Here is a 13,136-nt window from a genome sequence, read left to right on the forward strand (position 1 = left end):
AGTGTGGGGTGATGAGGAAGCTGGCCTTCATCACATTAACTCCTGGTTGTCTCTTCTATGGTTCAACAGCACAGACTGGAGGATTATCACCGCCTGCTGTTTGTCATTTATTATTTAAAAAAATCACTGAAGGTCAAATTAGCATTTTCCTTATCAAATTATCAGCTCATAAGCTGTGGCACATCTCCATGGAAACGAGTAAATAATTAATTCCTAAATGGATAATCTTGAGTCGAGTTGAAGCTGAAGGGGGAATAAGTTATTCATTTTAAATATTTTAATCCACATTTTGACAGATATTTTCTGACAGCCGGCTGTAGAGGCACTTCACTGTCCCGAGGCCAACCCGGCCAATCAGCACGCAGCTTCTGAACACATGGCGCCTGTCTGCACAAGGCAAACTGAAACTGGTGGAAATGCCTGCTCTCATCTCCATGGCAATGCTGCCTCCCCCTCCCGCTTCCTCCTCCTCATGTTTATGGATGTTTTCTCTCTGAAACGTCACCGCTTGCCTCCATCTTCCTCTGATGCTGTGGCCTCAAACATCTCTCCTCATCTTCCTCCTCAGCACACAGAGAGGAGGGAGGAGGAGGAGGAGAATCCATTTATCTTGACCTTCATTTCAGAATATCATGAAGAAAGCTGCAGCCATGAAACTAATCTAACCACAGCTTTCTATCCTTGTGAGGACCTTCTTTCACCTCATGTGTTACATAATTTTAAATTGTTAATTTTCTAAATGTCCCTTATCGTCCTGCAGAGGACAGGCATGTCCTCGTAGATTAGGACCATCCTCAAAAGGAATGAAAACCGGCTTGTAGTGGTTATTTCTCACTTCATCTAGATCATTTCAGTTAAAGTCCAGGTGGTTTGTACTGTTTAGCGATGCACATTTTAAAGGTGAAAATCATGTTTGTCATATGAACATGGTCATGGTGTGTTTATTATACATCGGACACCACACATGAGCATTCCCATGACAACATTTACATCTCAAATAAATCAAACGTGGAGTTACACCGGAGTCTTTTTAAGATTTTAAAGCATATGAAAATGTTAAACAGGAAGTAACTCCTGTCTTTGTCCTCCTGCAGTATTCATCGGCCGGCTGCCTGCTGACTCTCCACCACAGTGAGAAGCCCGACCACGAGGAGGTGTGCGAGTTCAGGCCGTACACCTGCCCGTGTCCTGGAGCTACCTGCAAATGGCACGGCTCGCTGGAGGCTGTCATGCCTCACCTGATGCATGCTCACAAGTCCATCACCACACTGCAGGTCAGAACCAGCACTTAGTCTGTGGCCGACAGGTGTGTTCGGCTGGTGGCCAATCCTTCAGTCGTTGAGCAGAATTACTCAGTATTTTGCTTTGAAAATGTTGTGATACATAGGCCCAATCATTTAACCCCACACTTTGATTTTAAAGATATAAGGTTCATCAAGTGGGCCTAAATGAGCCCCATAGAGAAATGTGTGAAGTTGGCATTTGCACCAGTATAATCTGAGGAACCCGGTTGGATTGTGCAGAGAATGCCAGGACACGACCTTTGGCTTGCTTTCACACTTTCCTCAACTGAAGCACCTGAACAATGTCGTGCAATTACAACAGCTGCTCGTTAGGGGGCAGTACCGAAACAGCTACTGACCAAGAAGAAAGAAAGCAGGAGGTTCAGGACAGGTGCCAGAATATCTGATTTGACCCGTCCAACTTTCTTGGGACCCTTTTGTTGGGATCATAATTTGACCTACCATCCAGTCAGTAAAAAAAAATGCAAAAAGGAAGCCTTGGTCATTTATTCTGAGATCCAGCAGAGTGGGACAGACTGGAGGTCTAGAAGTGATGCAACTCTTATGAAACACACAAGAGGTGGATTTCCTTTATTTATTTATTTATTCTGACACCATCTTTTTTTAATTGTTGTCCCAATTTCCATCAAGACAGTCTCCATTTCCTGCAACTCCTTGTCCACCTGGTTAATAGCGGTGATGGTGTCCCTCTGCACCTGCAGGACTTCCTCTGAGGACACGGCTGCTGTGGTGCTGGGTGGAGTCTCTGGCCTCACCCTCTGCAACCACAGCTGCAGCACCGCCGACCCCGCTGGAACACCCAGGAACTATAAAGAAAATATTATTTAACACTAAATAAACTGCTACCAATCTTAGATGTATCTGTACATATTTATTTTATACATTAAAACAAAAGACTACATTACCGGCATCATTACTGTCAGTTAAACAGATTCTTTTCTCTTAACCGATTTACTGTGGGCTGTAGCATCTTACCTAAGGCCCCAAATGGAAGGTGTTACTGTTCACCCCTGGGGGATTTGAACTTTGATCTCCCGCATGGCAGACGGATGCTCTACCAACTAAAATATCCAACCGCATGTTCAGATGCCTCTGGCGTGTCTTCCCTTCTGATGACATCATCTGCCACTATTCTGCATTTCTGACAATAGTATTGCCCACGCCGTGCCCACCAATTAAACATTTTTATGTTTGTCAACATGGTCCATCAGGATTTAGTTTCACATTCTGACAGAATCCGCTTCTTCCCTTTCCCCTCCCGAGCCATCATTGAAATGATGTGATGAATATGTATTATAGGCGTTCACCTGACCATTTATAGCCACCATGTGGGCGTGGCAAGGTGTTCCCTCATGTGCAACCACTTTAGAGTTGATTCCGATTTATAAACAGAAACAGGCGTGAGACGTGCGTGCGCACGCTTTTATAAATCTGAAAGTTTTTGTGTGCAGCATTTTCTTTTTTCCCTGCGGACACCACCTGTACTTTGTTTTGCTACGCACAGTTTTATAAATGAGGCACCAGAACACAAAGGTTTAGTGGACATGTTAGGGGGTAGAGATTCTTCAGTGGGAGTCTGAATTAATAACATGAGTATGAGAAAGATTATTTTATATAATTTCTGAGAGTTAAACAGTTGACTCAACTCCTGTTAAAGAGCAGTGAGCATCCATAGACAGATGATTGATAAACTATCAATCCACCGGCTCAATATCCACGGATACAGGTGGAAACAAAAGTATTCTCCAACACATCCGGTTTTTATTTTCTTAATGCACATGTGAAACAGAGACAGGAGATACTTAATTCTGGATGGATTTATTATAATGATCAGATGTGTTCGGACATGTAGTCAACACATCATACACAGAGCAGAGCGAACTTCCAGCTCATGGAAGAAAATCTAATTAAATGTAAGCACTTGATTTCTGTTTCTGTTCTGAGCACAGATAAAAAAAAAAAAAAAGATTCCGGTTTGCTGTCTATCATAACTCCCTAAATCCTCTCCTAGAAAATTCACACCTAATAGTCCGATAGATTTAGGATGATTGGGGTTAGCATCATTATTCACGTTATAATGAGTCAAACGAACCAAACCTTTTGTATCTTGTGTTTCAAGTCAGCTTTACTCTGTTTTTATCTTGGATAGAAAGATATCCAAAATGAAGGGCTCCATCATGGTTGCCGTGGTTGTAGCTCGGTTGGCTAGGTTCTGCAGTTATTTATGAATCACGAGCTGATTCAACAAGGGTTCATTTATGAGCTGGACATGAAAAACAGATGTTTGAGAGTCTGTCCTTCCTGTCCTCTCTGTCTGCAGGGGGAGGACATCGTCTTCCTGGCGACGGACATCAACCTTCCAGGCGCCGTGGACTGGGTGATGATGCAGTCGTGCTTCAGCCACCACTTCATGCTAGTCCTGGAGAAGCAGGAGAAGTACGAAGGCCACCAGCAGTTCTTCGCTGTCGTCCTGCTCATCGGAACCCGGAAGCAGGCAGAAAACTTTGCCTACCGCCTGGAGCTCAACGGCAACCGACGCCGGCTCACCTGGGAGGCCACACCGCGCTCCATCCATGACGGAGTGGCAGCCGCCATCATGAACAGTGACTGTCTGGTTTTCGACACCTCAATCGCACACTTGTTTGCAGACAACGGGAACCTCGGGATCAACGTCACCATCTCCATGTGCTGAGGAGCTGAACGAATCGGTTTCATGAGTTCAGGAGGAGCTCGGTTGACATTCTGTCTGGTTCTGTGGCGGCGGGGACAGTAAACGCCCTGCGGGGTCGAGCACACAGGTATCTGGGCCCCTGTGGGAGGACGTTCGCCCTGAGCTGATGGTTGATTTCTAGGTGGGACAGAACTGCTCGTCTCTTTGTCCTCTCATAGACGAAACTCAACGGTGAGCATCTCAGAGCCTTTAATTGTCTGGGAAGTTTAACCTGCTGCCTGTCAGAACCGGTGATCAAATTCACTGAGCGGAGTAGCGCCGTCAGGTCCAGTCGGACTTCCTGTAAGCCCGACGTTTGCTGCTTCCAGTCAGGACTGCAAAGTCTCTGTAAACCACGACTGTTCAACACCAAACCATCATTCAGGAAAAGATCGGACAGCTTTATATTCCACAGTCACGTCTCCTCAGACATTAAAACTTCAACATGAGTTCAAGAAGCTGTTTGAACCGTTGAGAATCTGTGTCTTTATTGATTAGTGATGGATTATATTTGTTGTTTCATCTGCAAGGAAAAGGTGAAAAATACTGTTTTTTCCTGAACTGAGATGGAAAATACCAAAGATATTTGTTTTCATGTCATGTGCAACAAAGCAAAGCATCAAGTTCTCATTTGGGAGAAGCTGCAAACAAAAGATAAATAGATATAAACATAAAAAAAGCTTATTTCTCAACATATCTGCAGATAAATCTTTAATATCTATTACAGCTATTCAATCAGTAACATCTACTACTTACTGTATGGTTAAGAGGCATAAGGAACGTTAATTTAACCTATCATTATTATTATTATTATTATTATTATTATAATTATTATTATTATTATTAATAATAATAATAATAATAATAATAATAATAAAAATAATAATAATAATAATAATAATAAAAATATTTATTAATAGGACCTTTGTAAAGCTACAAAATCGTGTGGTTCAGAAGAAAAATTGATCCAAATCCCGTCTCTGGCTGGGAAAGACTCTGAATAAACCTCCAGGAGTAAAAGAACTGGTGGACATCCACAACAGGAAAATGGAAGAAAGCTCTTATTTACTTTAATTTCTGGAAATATCTGGAATATAATATCACATCAGGGAAGATGCTGATCGTGTTAGCTTATTGTTTGGCAGCTCAGACCAGAAACAGCTGGTCAGTCGGGTCAACACCAATGTGCATCAAAGTCTTTGAAACTGGCTAAAATCACCCCGATTAAGCATAGTTTTCTTATTTTTTAATTAACTTATTCTTATTGATATCTTCTAGATGCAATAAGAGTGTTCAATGAAAATCAAGGGCTATTCTTCCTAGAAAAGGTTGTCTATTCTATCAAACGGCCACCAGGGGTCGACTCCTGTGGTTGAAAAAGTCAATCTCATAAAATAGATGTTCCTTAGTTTATTGATTAATTATATATATAAGGGATATTTTTCCATGAGTTTAGGTCCCAATTGCCAAAACAGACAATAACTGATCGCTGTTGCTAGTTTTTGTTATTTCAGACTCAAAACCCTGGATGGGAAGGACAGAGGATGAATTAACCCGTCTGAGGAAATTTGATTTCTATCTGCATAATCTGGGTCTTTTAGTTAGAACTACCTTTTCCCCCTTTTCCGGAAATCTTGCAAACATAATGACTTGCATAGAATATAATGTAGAGGTTTAACATGCACTGCCACCTTGAGGTTTTCTTGACATGTTCTGGAGGTGGCATAGATTATCCAGAAAGATCTCTGATGATTATAACTGGAAAATGAGTGAGTTTAAGTGAACGTACTTAAGGGAATCTAGTGGAGTACTTACAGCTAGCTGGACTCGTTCTCTGTACCTGATAATGGTATTACAGTTTGAATAATTAAGTTTTTTGCTTCTAGACATGTTGACATTTGTTTTTTTTAAGACTGTGATTAAGGGGTTAACTGTGATAACATACCCTCTGGAAGTATATCCTTTGGCCAGTCGTAGATGCAATAAAAAGAATAAATGTTTGCCTGTACATGTACATTTTTCATGAATTGCATCAGTCACAAAATCATAAGAAATAACTTGCTGAAATGTGAAACTGGATAAAAACTGATTCATTTTTACAAGGAAAAGTCATTTTTGTTTTCAGCTTCTCTCGTGTGATGTTTTTATTTTCATGGTTATATTTGATAACTTATAGATTGTCTGATTAAATAATACTGAAAACGTCTTTAATAGGAAATAATCAGATTAAGTTTCCCAGTTTTTAAGAAAAGTTTAAGTAAATGTTTAGAAAAATGAAGTTGAACAAAATGCTATGATGTGTCTCCAAATACGCAACTCTTCTGGTTCTTCAGGCAAATCAGAGTCGTTTTAACGGAGCTGTTTGATGGGAACTTCTGTGGTCGTTTAACAGCGACGTTTTTGATTGGGCCGTTTCATCTCGGCTTTGGACCATGTAGGAACGAGCCGACCTGTGGAACCCTGTTAATACTCAGACCTCCTGTCTCATAAAAGCAGGAAATGGAGGAGTAGTCCTCTCATCCCTCTTCCTGCAACCCGTTCAGCCGCCAGCGCCTTACTTTTCTACCACTAACCTCCTCCTTTGTTCACACTCTTCCTGAAGGAGTTTTGGTGCTGATGTGCTTTTCCCTCTGAAATCTGTCAAATGCAGCTGAGATACCACGGAGACTGATTCATATTGTCCTGTTTGAAGCCACAGGGACACAACAGAGTCAAGTCACTGTAATGATTTAATTCTGGATAAACCAACAAACATTCCTTATTATAAAACCATAGAAGTAAAATACCTCTGACCACAATCATGTCTGTAACTGAAACCAAACTCCTCAGACCTCCTTGGTGTTTCCTTTACTCTTTTTATCCATTTAAACTCAACACAATCCACTTCTGTCACAGTAATAAAAAATGTGCAGCAAACTAATGAAATAAAATGGTTTTGCTAAAAGATCCTCAGTTTGGTTAAAAACCTCTTCATTCATATACACTGGCACACACAACGTGAACATGCAACATCTGGATTCGGATCAAGGTGAGCCCTCTTTTTCAAGGCTAACTTTCTCATCCGCTACTGTCTGGCAGGTACAGTGGGTGGCAATGCCCTCTAAGTAGTAATTTCAATATTATGAAATGGCACTAAATATTCTCTGTTAAGTTTGTATATTTCAGTACTAGCTGTAATATAGAAGATATAAACTAGCATGCTAGTGACATGCTAACAATCTGCACTATGTTTGTTTTGTGCTAATGCTAACAAAGACACATCTGAACATAACATGAGTGTGTTCGTGTTTGTGGCCTCCTAAGCTTCTCATTCGTGAAGACGGCCCATTCTGTGAAACCTCCTAGTCCTCCTTCAGTTAAATCCAGTTCTAGCTCCTGTTTCTTTAAGGTTCAGAATATGCTTGCCTTTAATCACACGTTTATCATGGCTGCCTCTTGTATCCTGCATTTTGATGAGTCATCTGTGCACACTCAGAAATGAACACTACTTTTTCACAAGCTGCAATTTGAGAGTAACCAGTAGGGGTCAGTGTAGGACCAGATGTCGATATGGTAAATGGTAAATGGACTTGCACTTATAAAGCACTTTTCCAGTCAGCTTGACCACTCAAAGCGCTTTACACTACTTATCACATTTGCCCATTCACACACACTCATACCCTGATAGGCACATTGGGAGGCAATGTGGGGTTAGGTGTCTTGCCCAAGGACACTTTGACATGTAGTCAGAGAAAGCCTGGAGTTGATCCACCGACAACTGCTCTTCGTCCTGAGCTACAGTCGTCCTCGATATCAGTGAAGATGAAGGAAAGTTTCCAAGAGAAAACAGGGCAAGCTTGGTTTAGGGGCTTAACATATCATCTACACCAGTGGTTCCAAACCTGGGGTCCCCCAAAGACCACAGGGGGTTTCCGAGGCTTTGAACATTGAGAGCCATTGTGATTAATGTCCACAAACTGTCCCTATTTAAAGGAAAAAAAGTAAGGATGTATGTTTATTTAACTTCAGCTTTATGGAAGGACGGGACTCAGGCTACATTATTAATGGTGAGAATCTGAATTTTGAAAGCATAAAACCAGCATGGGCTCAGCACAGGGTGGGGCAGGGGGTCCATGGCTTTTTACTATATGCTTGAAGAGGTCCCTGAGGACAATAGGTTGGGAGCCATTGATCTACACTACAGTGATGGACAGATCGATCCAAATGTTGATACCAGCGTTGGTAACGGCATTGATTAGGGATGGGAACTGAAACATTTACCATTTGAAACCCAGTTCCACTCACAAACCAGTTCCAATCATGCTCCCCTGGGTTTATCAATGCTCTCCATCGGTGCTGACAGGTGCAGTGTTTTGTTTTGTTTTGATGAGGTTAAAATATTCTGGGTGTTATCACTACTGCTCTCTCTCTCTCTCTATATATATATATATCCCGTAAGAAAACTACATTATAAATGGTGTGGTATCAAAACAAGTCAGAAACAGAGTTTTAAGATCAGAAAGTTGCGTATTGCTGCTTTAAAGATACACACCCGAGCTGTGGCTGATTTTCTCAGTGATGCACGGCTCACCGACGGCTGATCCAGCATCCACCTTCATCCTACCTGTAACACTGCAGCCAGTTTTACAGATCTGATCTTGATTCTTGTCTTATCTCTTTCTTTTCCTCTCTTCCTCTGATACTGTCTACTTGCAGCTCTTTGCTGAATCAGCCAGGGTGCGCGTTCAGTGTGTTTATATGGACTCGCCAGCATCGCTCTGCATAAAGTAAAACCAGCTGCAGCGTCAGGCGGCGTCCTGGAAGAGAAAGCTGTCGTTTCTCAGCCTTGGCTGCTGCGCAGTGACCGCTACAGAAATGCACATAACGGACCGCCCAAACGAGTCCAGAACGCAGCGTTTTCTGGTCTGAGAGTTGCACTGTGCTACTTTACGTCCATGAAAGGATTTAATTCTTTGTGTTGAAAAGTCTGGAAGGAGAGTTTGAAGGAAAACTGATGAGTGTTGAAAGGGATTGTTATGTGCTGGAGTGGGAATTAAAACTACTAAATCTTTATAAGAAGTGTTAGTTTTATTCCAGATAAACAACAAATTTCTTCACATAAACATTTTCTGCAGTAAAATCAGTTTTACAACACTGAAGCTCAGAAGAGAATATTTTATTAAAAACGAATTTAAACAACACAAAATGTGCAGGATGTGTGTGTGTGTTCCACTTTGACTTGGGAGGAAGTCCAACATGTGAGAAAGAGATGTCAACAGATAATAATGTGTAGGTGTAATACCAGCAGCAGCCAGCAGGGGGCGGCTCACATCCAGTGTTTTTAGGGTGGACAGTCTGTAGAGGACAAGCAGCGAACACGCTCATACGGCAGGAATCTGATTATTTATTAATACTTTCTTGTAAAGATCTAAAGATTTTATGTTGTTTAACTGTTTTCTGTCCAAAAACCCTCAAATCCATAACGGACTCATCTGAATCTCTATCTTCTGCCATTGTCTCTGTCTGTCTCTCATCTCCGGTTGTCTCTGTCTCCATCTCTTCTTCTCTCATTGTCTCTGTCTCTTTCTGTCTCTCTTCTTCTGTTGTCTTTGTCTGTCTCTTTTCTATCTCTGTCCCTCTCTGCGTCTCTTCTTCTGTCATCTCTGTCCACGTCCCACCTTCTGTCGTCTCTTCGGTCCGTTTCTCTTCTTCTATAGCTGTCCATCTCACGGTTTCTTCTCTTGTCTTCGTCCCTCTCCCTGTCTGTCCATCTCCGCCTGTCCTCGTCCTCCCGGTGTCTCTCCGTCTCCCTCGCTCTTTGTCCGTTCTGGTTGTATTTGTCATAGGCGGCGTCCTCCTTCTCCTCTTTGACTCTGATGGCTGCAGGAGGAGGAAGAGGAGGAGGAGGAGGATGAGGAGAGGAAGATGACGATGCCCGGCTCCTCTTCTTATTCTTCTCCTTTTTCTCTTTCTTCTTTTTCTTCTTCTCTTTCTTGTCTGAGACAGAGAAAAAGAGGAGTTTTAGGCCCGGTCTGGTGTCGGGTGGACTTAAGACAACAGGAAGTGAGCTCACCTTTCTTGGGCTTCTTCACAGGTACGGCGTACTGCTCGTCTTCCTCTGAGGAAGAGGAGGGTGGGGCATCAGGGTCTTTGGGTGCACATCCCTGCTCCCTCAGACTTTTGGTTACATCATCAATATCTTCATTGTCTTTGGGAGGACGGTAGTTTTTAACGTGATCAACCCGAATGGTTCGACCTTTAATCTGCCACAAAAGACAATAATTTTAAATTATTTTAGCAATTTCTTTTAATTAAAAGTAAAAGTCCTTTATCTGTCCAACTTTTCTTCATCTTAAATACCAATAAACTTAATGTTTCTGGACTAAAACGTCTTTACACTTCCTGTTTTGTCCTGCAGGGGGCAGAGTTACCTTGATGCCGTTGAAGTTGTCCACAGCCAGGATAGTGCTCCTCTGGTCCTCGTAGCAGATGAAGCAGAAACCTTTAGACTTCCCCGTCTTCTTATCGCGTACCAGGTTGATGTTGACAACCTCTCCATACCTGACACGTTAGTTCAGGTAGAAAAAGGGAAAATAATTTAAAACGTTTTAGCCTAAGTAAGTAAAACCTCAGTTCCAGAAAAGTTAGGATGCTCGATAAAATCTGAATAACACCAGAAGTCAATGATTTTCAAATCTCATCAACTCATATTTTATCCCCAGTAGAAGATGATAGTGATAGTGAATCTGATGCAGCAACATGTCTGGAAAAAGTTGGAAAAGGAGCAACAAATGGCTGGAAAAGTAACTGGTACAAACCAGAAACACCTGGAGGAGCATTTGACAACTAATCAGGTTAACTGGCAACAGGTCAGTAACATGACTGGGTATAAAAGGAGCATTTCAGAGAGGCAGAGTCTCTCAAATGGAAAGATGGACAGAGGTTCACCAATCTGAGACTAACTGGAACCTAAAGATTGTGGAACAGTTACAGAAAAATGTTCCTCAGACTTTGGAGATCCACCGTCTACAGTGTATAAAATCATCTATAGATTCAGGGGGATTAGGGTTAGAATCAGGAGGAATCTCTGTATGCATGGGACAAAGCTGGATGCTGGTGATTTTCTGCATTAAAAGCAGACATGATTCTCTACTGGAAACCACTGCATGGACTTCCACAAATGCAGGTTAAAGCTCCATTATGGAGAGAAGAAGCCAGATGTGAACAGGATCCAGAACCAGTGTCGTCTTCTCTGGACCAAAGCTCATTTAAAATGGTCTGAGGCAAAGTGGAAAACGATGCTGAACCACATCCTGCATCCATCACAGCAGCATGGCTTCACAGGAGAAGAGTCCGGCTGCTGAACTGGCTGCCTGCAGTCCAGACCTTTCACCAGTACACAACATCTGGAACATCATGGAAGCAGAAATCCAGCAACCAAGGTCCAGGACTCAGACCAGCATGGGACAACATTCCTCTCCTAAAACTCCAGCAACTGGTCTCCTCACTTCCCAGACATTTCCAGACAGTTGTTAGGAAAAGAGGGGATGCTACACCATGCTGAACATCCCCCTGGAACTACTTTTTACACCATCCTGAACATCACCCTGGAACTACTTTGTACAGACATGTTGCTGTCATTAGATTCACTATCAGGTCATATTTTCCAACAGATGGTGAAATGTCTCAGTTCCATCATCTGATATGTTGTTTATCTTTTACTGGGAATAAAAGATGAGTTGATGAGCTTTCTAAATCATGGCATTCTGTTTTAAATTACATGTTTCACAGCATCACTACTTTCTTTTTGAAAATGGAATTGTAATCGGGCCACAAATGATGAGCTGATGGGTATGGAGGTACGTACTGAGAGAAGACACAGATCAGGTCACCTTCGGTCAGCTCATAAGGAAACCCTCCTGCAAGAAAGCAGACAAGGACAAGACAGCAGCTCAACATGATTTATCCAACTTACTATTATTTTTAAAAAAAAAAGCTAAAGTAGATGAAACTGCTGCTGTTTGAGGAATGACTCACCAACAAAAACCCAGGCGCTGTCATTGTACTCAGTGTGCCAGGAAACAGATTCACTGACACCAAGGTCAGCCTCACGCTCATTCAGCTCGTTAATCAACTTCACCTTCGTCAGCGGACTGAGAGCACAGATCATCTTCATCATTATCATCATCAACATCATCATCATGTTGACAGACATCTGATATAATCTGACACATAAAACTGGTGTTTTACTGTGCAGAAATTTAATTTCTGAGATTACATTTGGGGGATTTTTCAGTCTTGACTTGAGCTCCAAGAACTCAAGTTTCCTTATTATACCTGTCATCAACAAGACAACACAAAGAGCTTTACATGAGACTTAAAAGGAGAAAATCAAAGATCATGAACAGGACAGACTTGAAGAGCAGAGCTATTTACTTGGACTTTGTTTAGATAACGTGAACCATTAAATGTAGTTATTAAGTTAAGGTTATTTTAGATTAATTTAACACCTCCTCTGCATTTTTTTTTTTTTTACTTGTTTTAAGATAAATCAAACAATTTCAAAATATTTAAAGTCCAGTGCCAAATTAAAACCAAACATCGCAAACATCGTCTTCAACGTACAGTCTGAATATAGTATACCAAATTTTACAGCTATTGCTTATGATTTTATGTATAGTCGACTAACGATAAGTATTAAAACCCTCAGATTTTGAACATGATTTGGCCGATGACAATGTACAGGGGACGATGGCTAAGTTTAGCAGGCTACAGTGTTTACTGGCGTGCTAGCACTAGATAGCAGGCTAGCACAAACTTGTAGTAGGTAACGGGAACAATGACGAAATAAATAACAAAGCAGAACTAAAACAATTATTTTAAACCGTAAGGTTTTACTTACTTCATGGTGTCCGGCTTTTAAAATAATCCAGTGGTTTGGTGGAAATGGTTTCCCTTGTTGAAATCAAAGACTTCCGGGTTAGGTCTAGGGTGAAATTCGAGCCTCTGCTGCCCCCTGCTGTTTGGATATCTTAAAATTAGGGTTTGTTTTTGCGGATAAATAAATATTGATGGTGCTTTTCAAGAATTGTTAAAAAAATACAATATTAAACTGACTCTAGAGAAATTTAGTAACCACTATA

General features: G+C 41.5%; 2 protein-coding genes across 2 annotated transcripts in view; one reads left to right on the forward strand and one right to left on the reverse strand.

Moving 5' to 3' along the window:
• siah2l (seven in absentia homolog 2 (Drosophila)-like) overlaps nucleotides 1-6,958 on the forward strand; it is a 28,763-nt gene extending 21,805 nt beyond the window's left edge. Inside the window, exons 2-3 of the mRNA XM_042008602.1 lie at nucleotides 1,095-1,274; nucleotides 3,625-6,958. Of these exons, the coding sequence (XP_041864536.1) occupies nucleotides 1,095-1,274; nucleotides 3,625-3,996 (552 nt within the window). The 3' untranslated portion in view covers nucleotides 3,997-6,958. The remainder of the gene's footprint in view (nucleotides 1-1,094; nucleotides 1,275-3,624) is intronic.
• Nucleotides 6,959-9,154: 2,196 nt separating this feature from the next.
• Nucleotides 9,155-12,984, reverse strand: rbmx2 (RNA binding motif protein X-linked 2). The gene is made up of 6 exons (XM_042007455.1): nucleotides 12,896-12,984; nucleotides 12,031-12,146; nucleotides 11,861-11,912; nucleotides 10,425-10,554; nucleotides 10,067-10,256; nucleotides 9,155-9,990 (listed from the first exon to the last, which is right to left on the reverse strand). The coding sequence occupies exons 1-6, from the start codon at nucleotides 12,898-12,900 to the stop codon at nucleotides 9,524-9,526; spliced, it is 960 nt and encodes a 319-aa protein (XP_041863389.1). The 5' UTR covers nucleotides 12,901-12,984; the 3' UTR covers nucleotides 9,155-9,523.
• Between the last annotated feature and the right edge of the window lie 152 nt (nucleotides 12,985-13,136).

Source organism: Melanotaenia boesemani, chromosome 15, assembly GCF_017639745.1.
Source record: "Melanotaenia boesemani isolate fMelBoe1 chromosome 15, fMelBoe1.pri, whole genome shotgun sequence".
Classification (NCBI taxonomy): domain Eukaryota; kingdom Metazoa; phylum Chordata; class Actinopteri; order Atheriniformes; family Melanotaeniidae; genus Melanotaenia; species Melanotaenia boesemani.

What these genes read in the sequence shown, in the direction of transcription:
- rbmx2 (XM_042007455.1), bottom strand. An exon ending in CTGATCTGTGTCTTCTCTCA is followed by an intron (nt 10,555 to 11,860) that starts GTACGTACCTCC and finishes CTAACGTGTCAG; the next exon opens with GTATGGAGAGGTTGTCAACA. An exon ending in ACAACTTCAACGGCATCAAG is followed by an intron (nt 10,257 to 10,424) that starts GTAACTCTGCCC and finishes CTTTTGTGGCAG; the next exon opens with ATTAAAGGTCGAACCATTCG.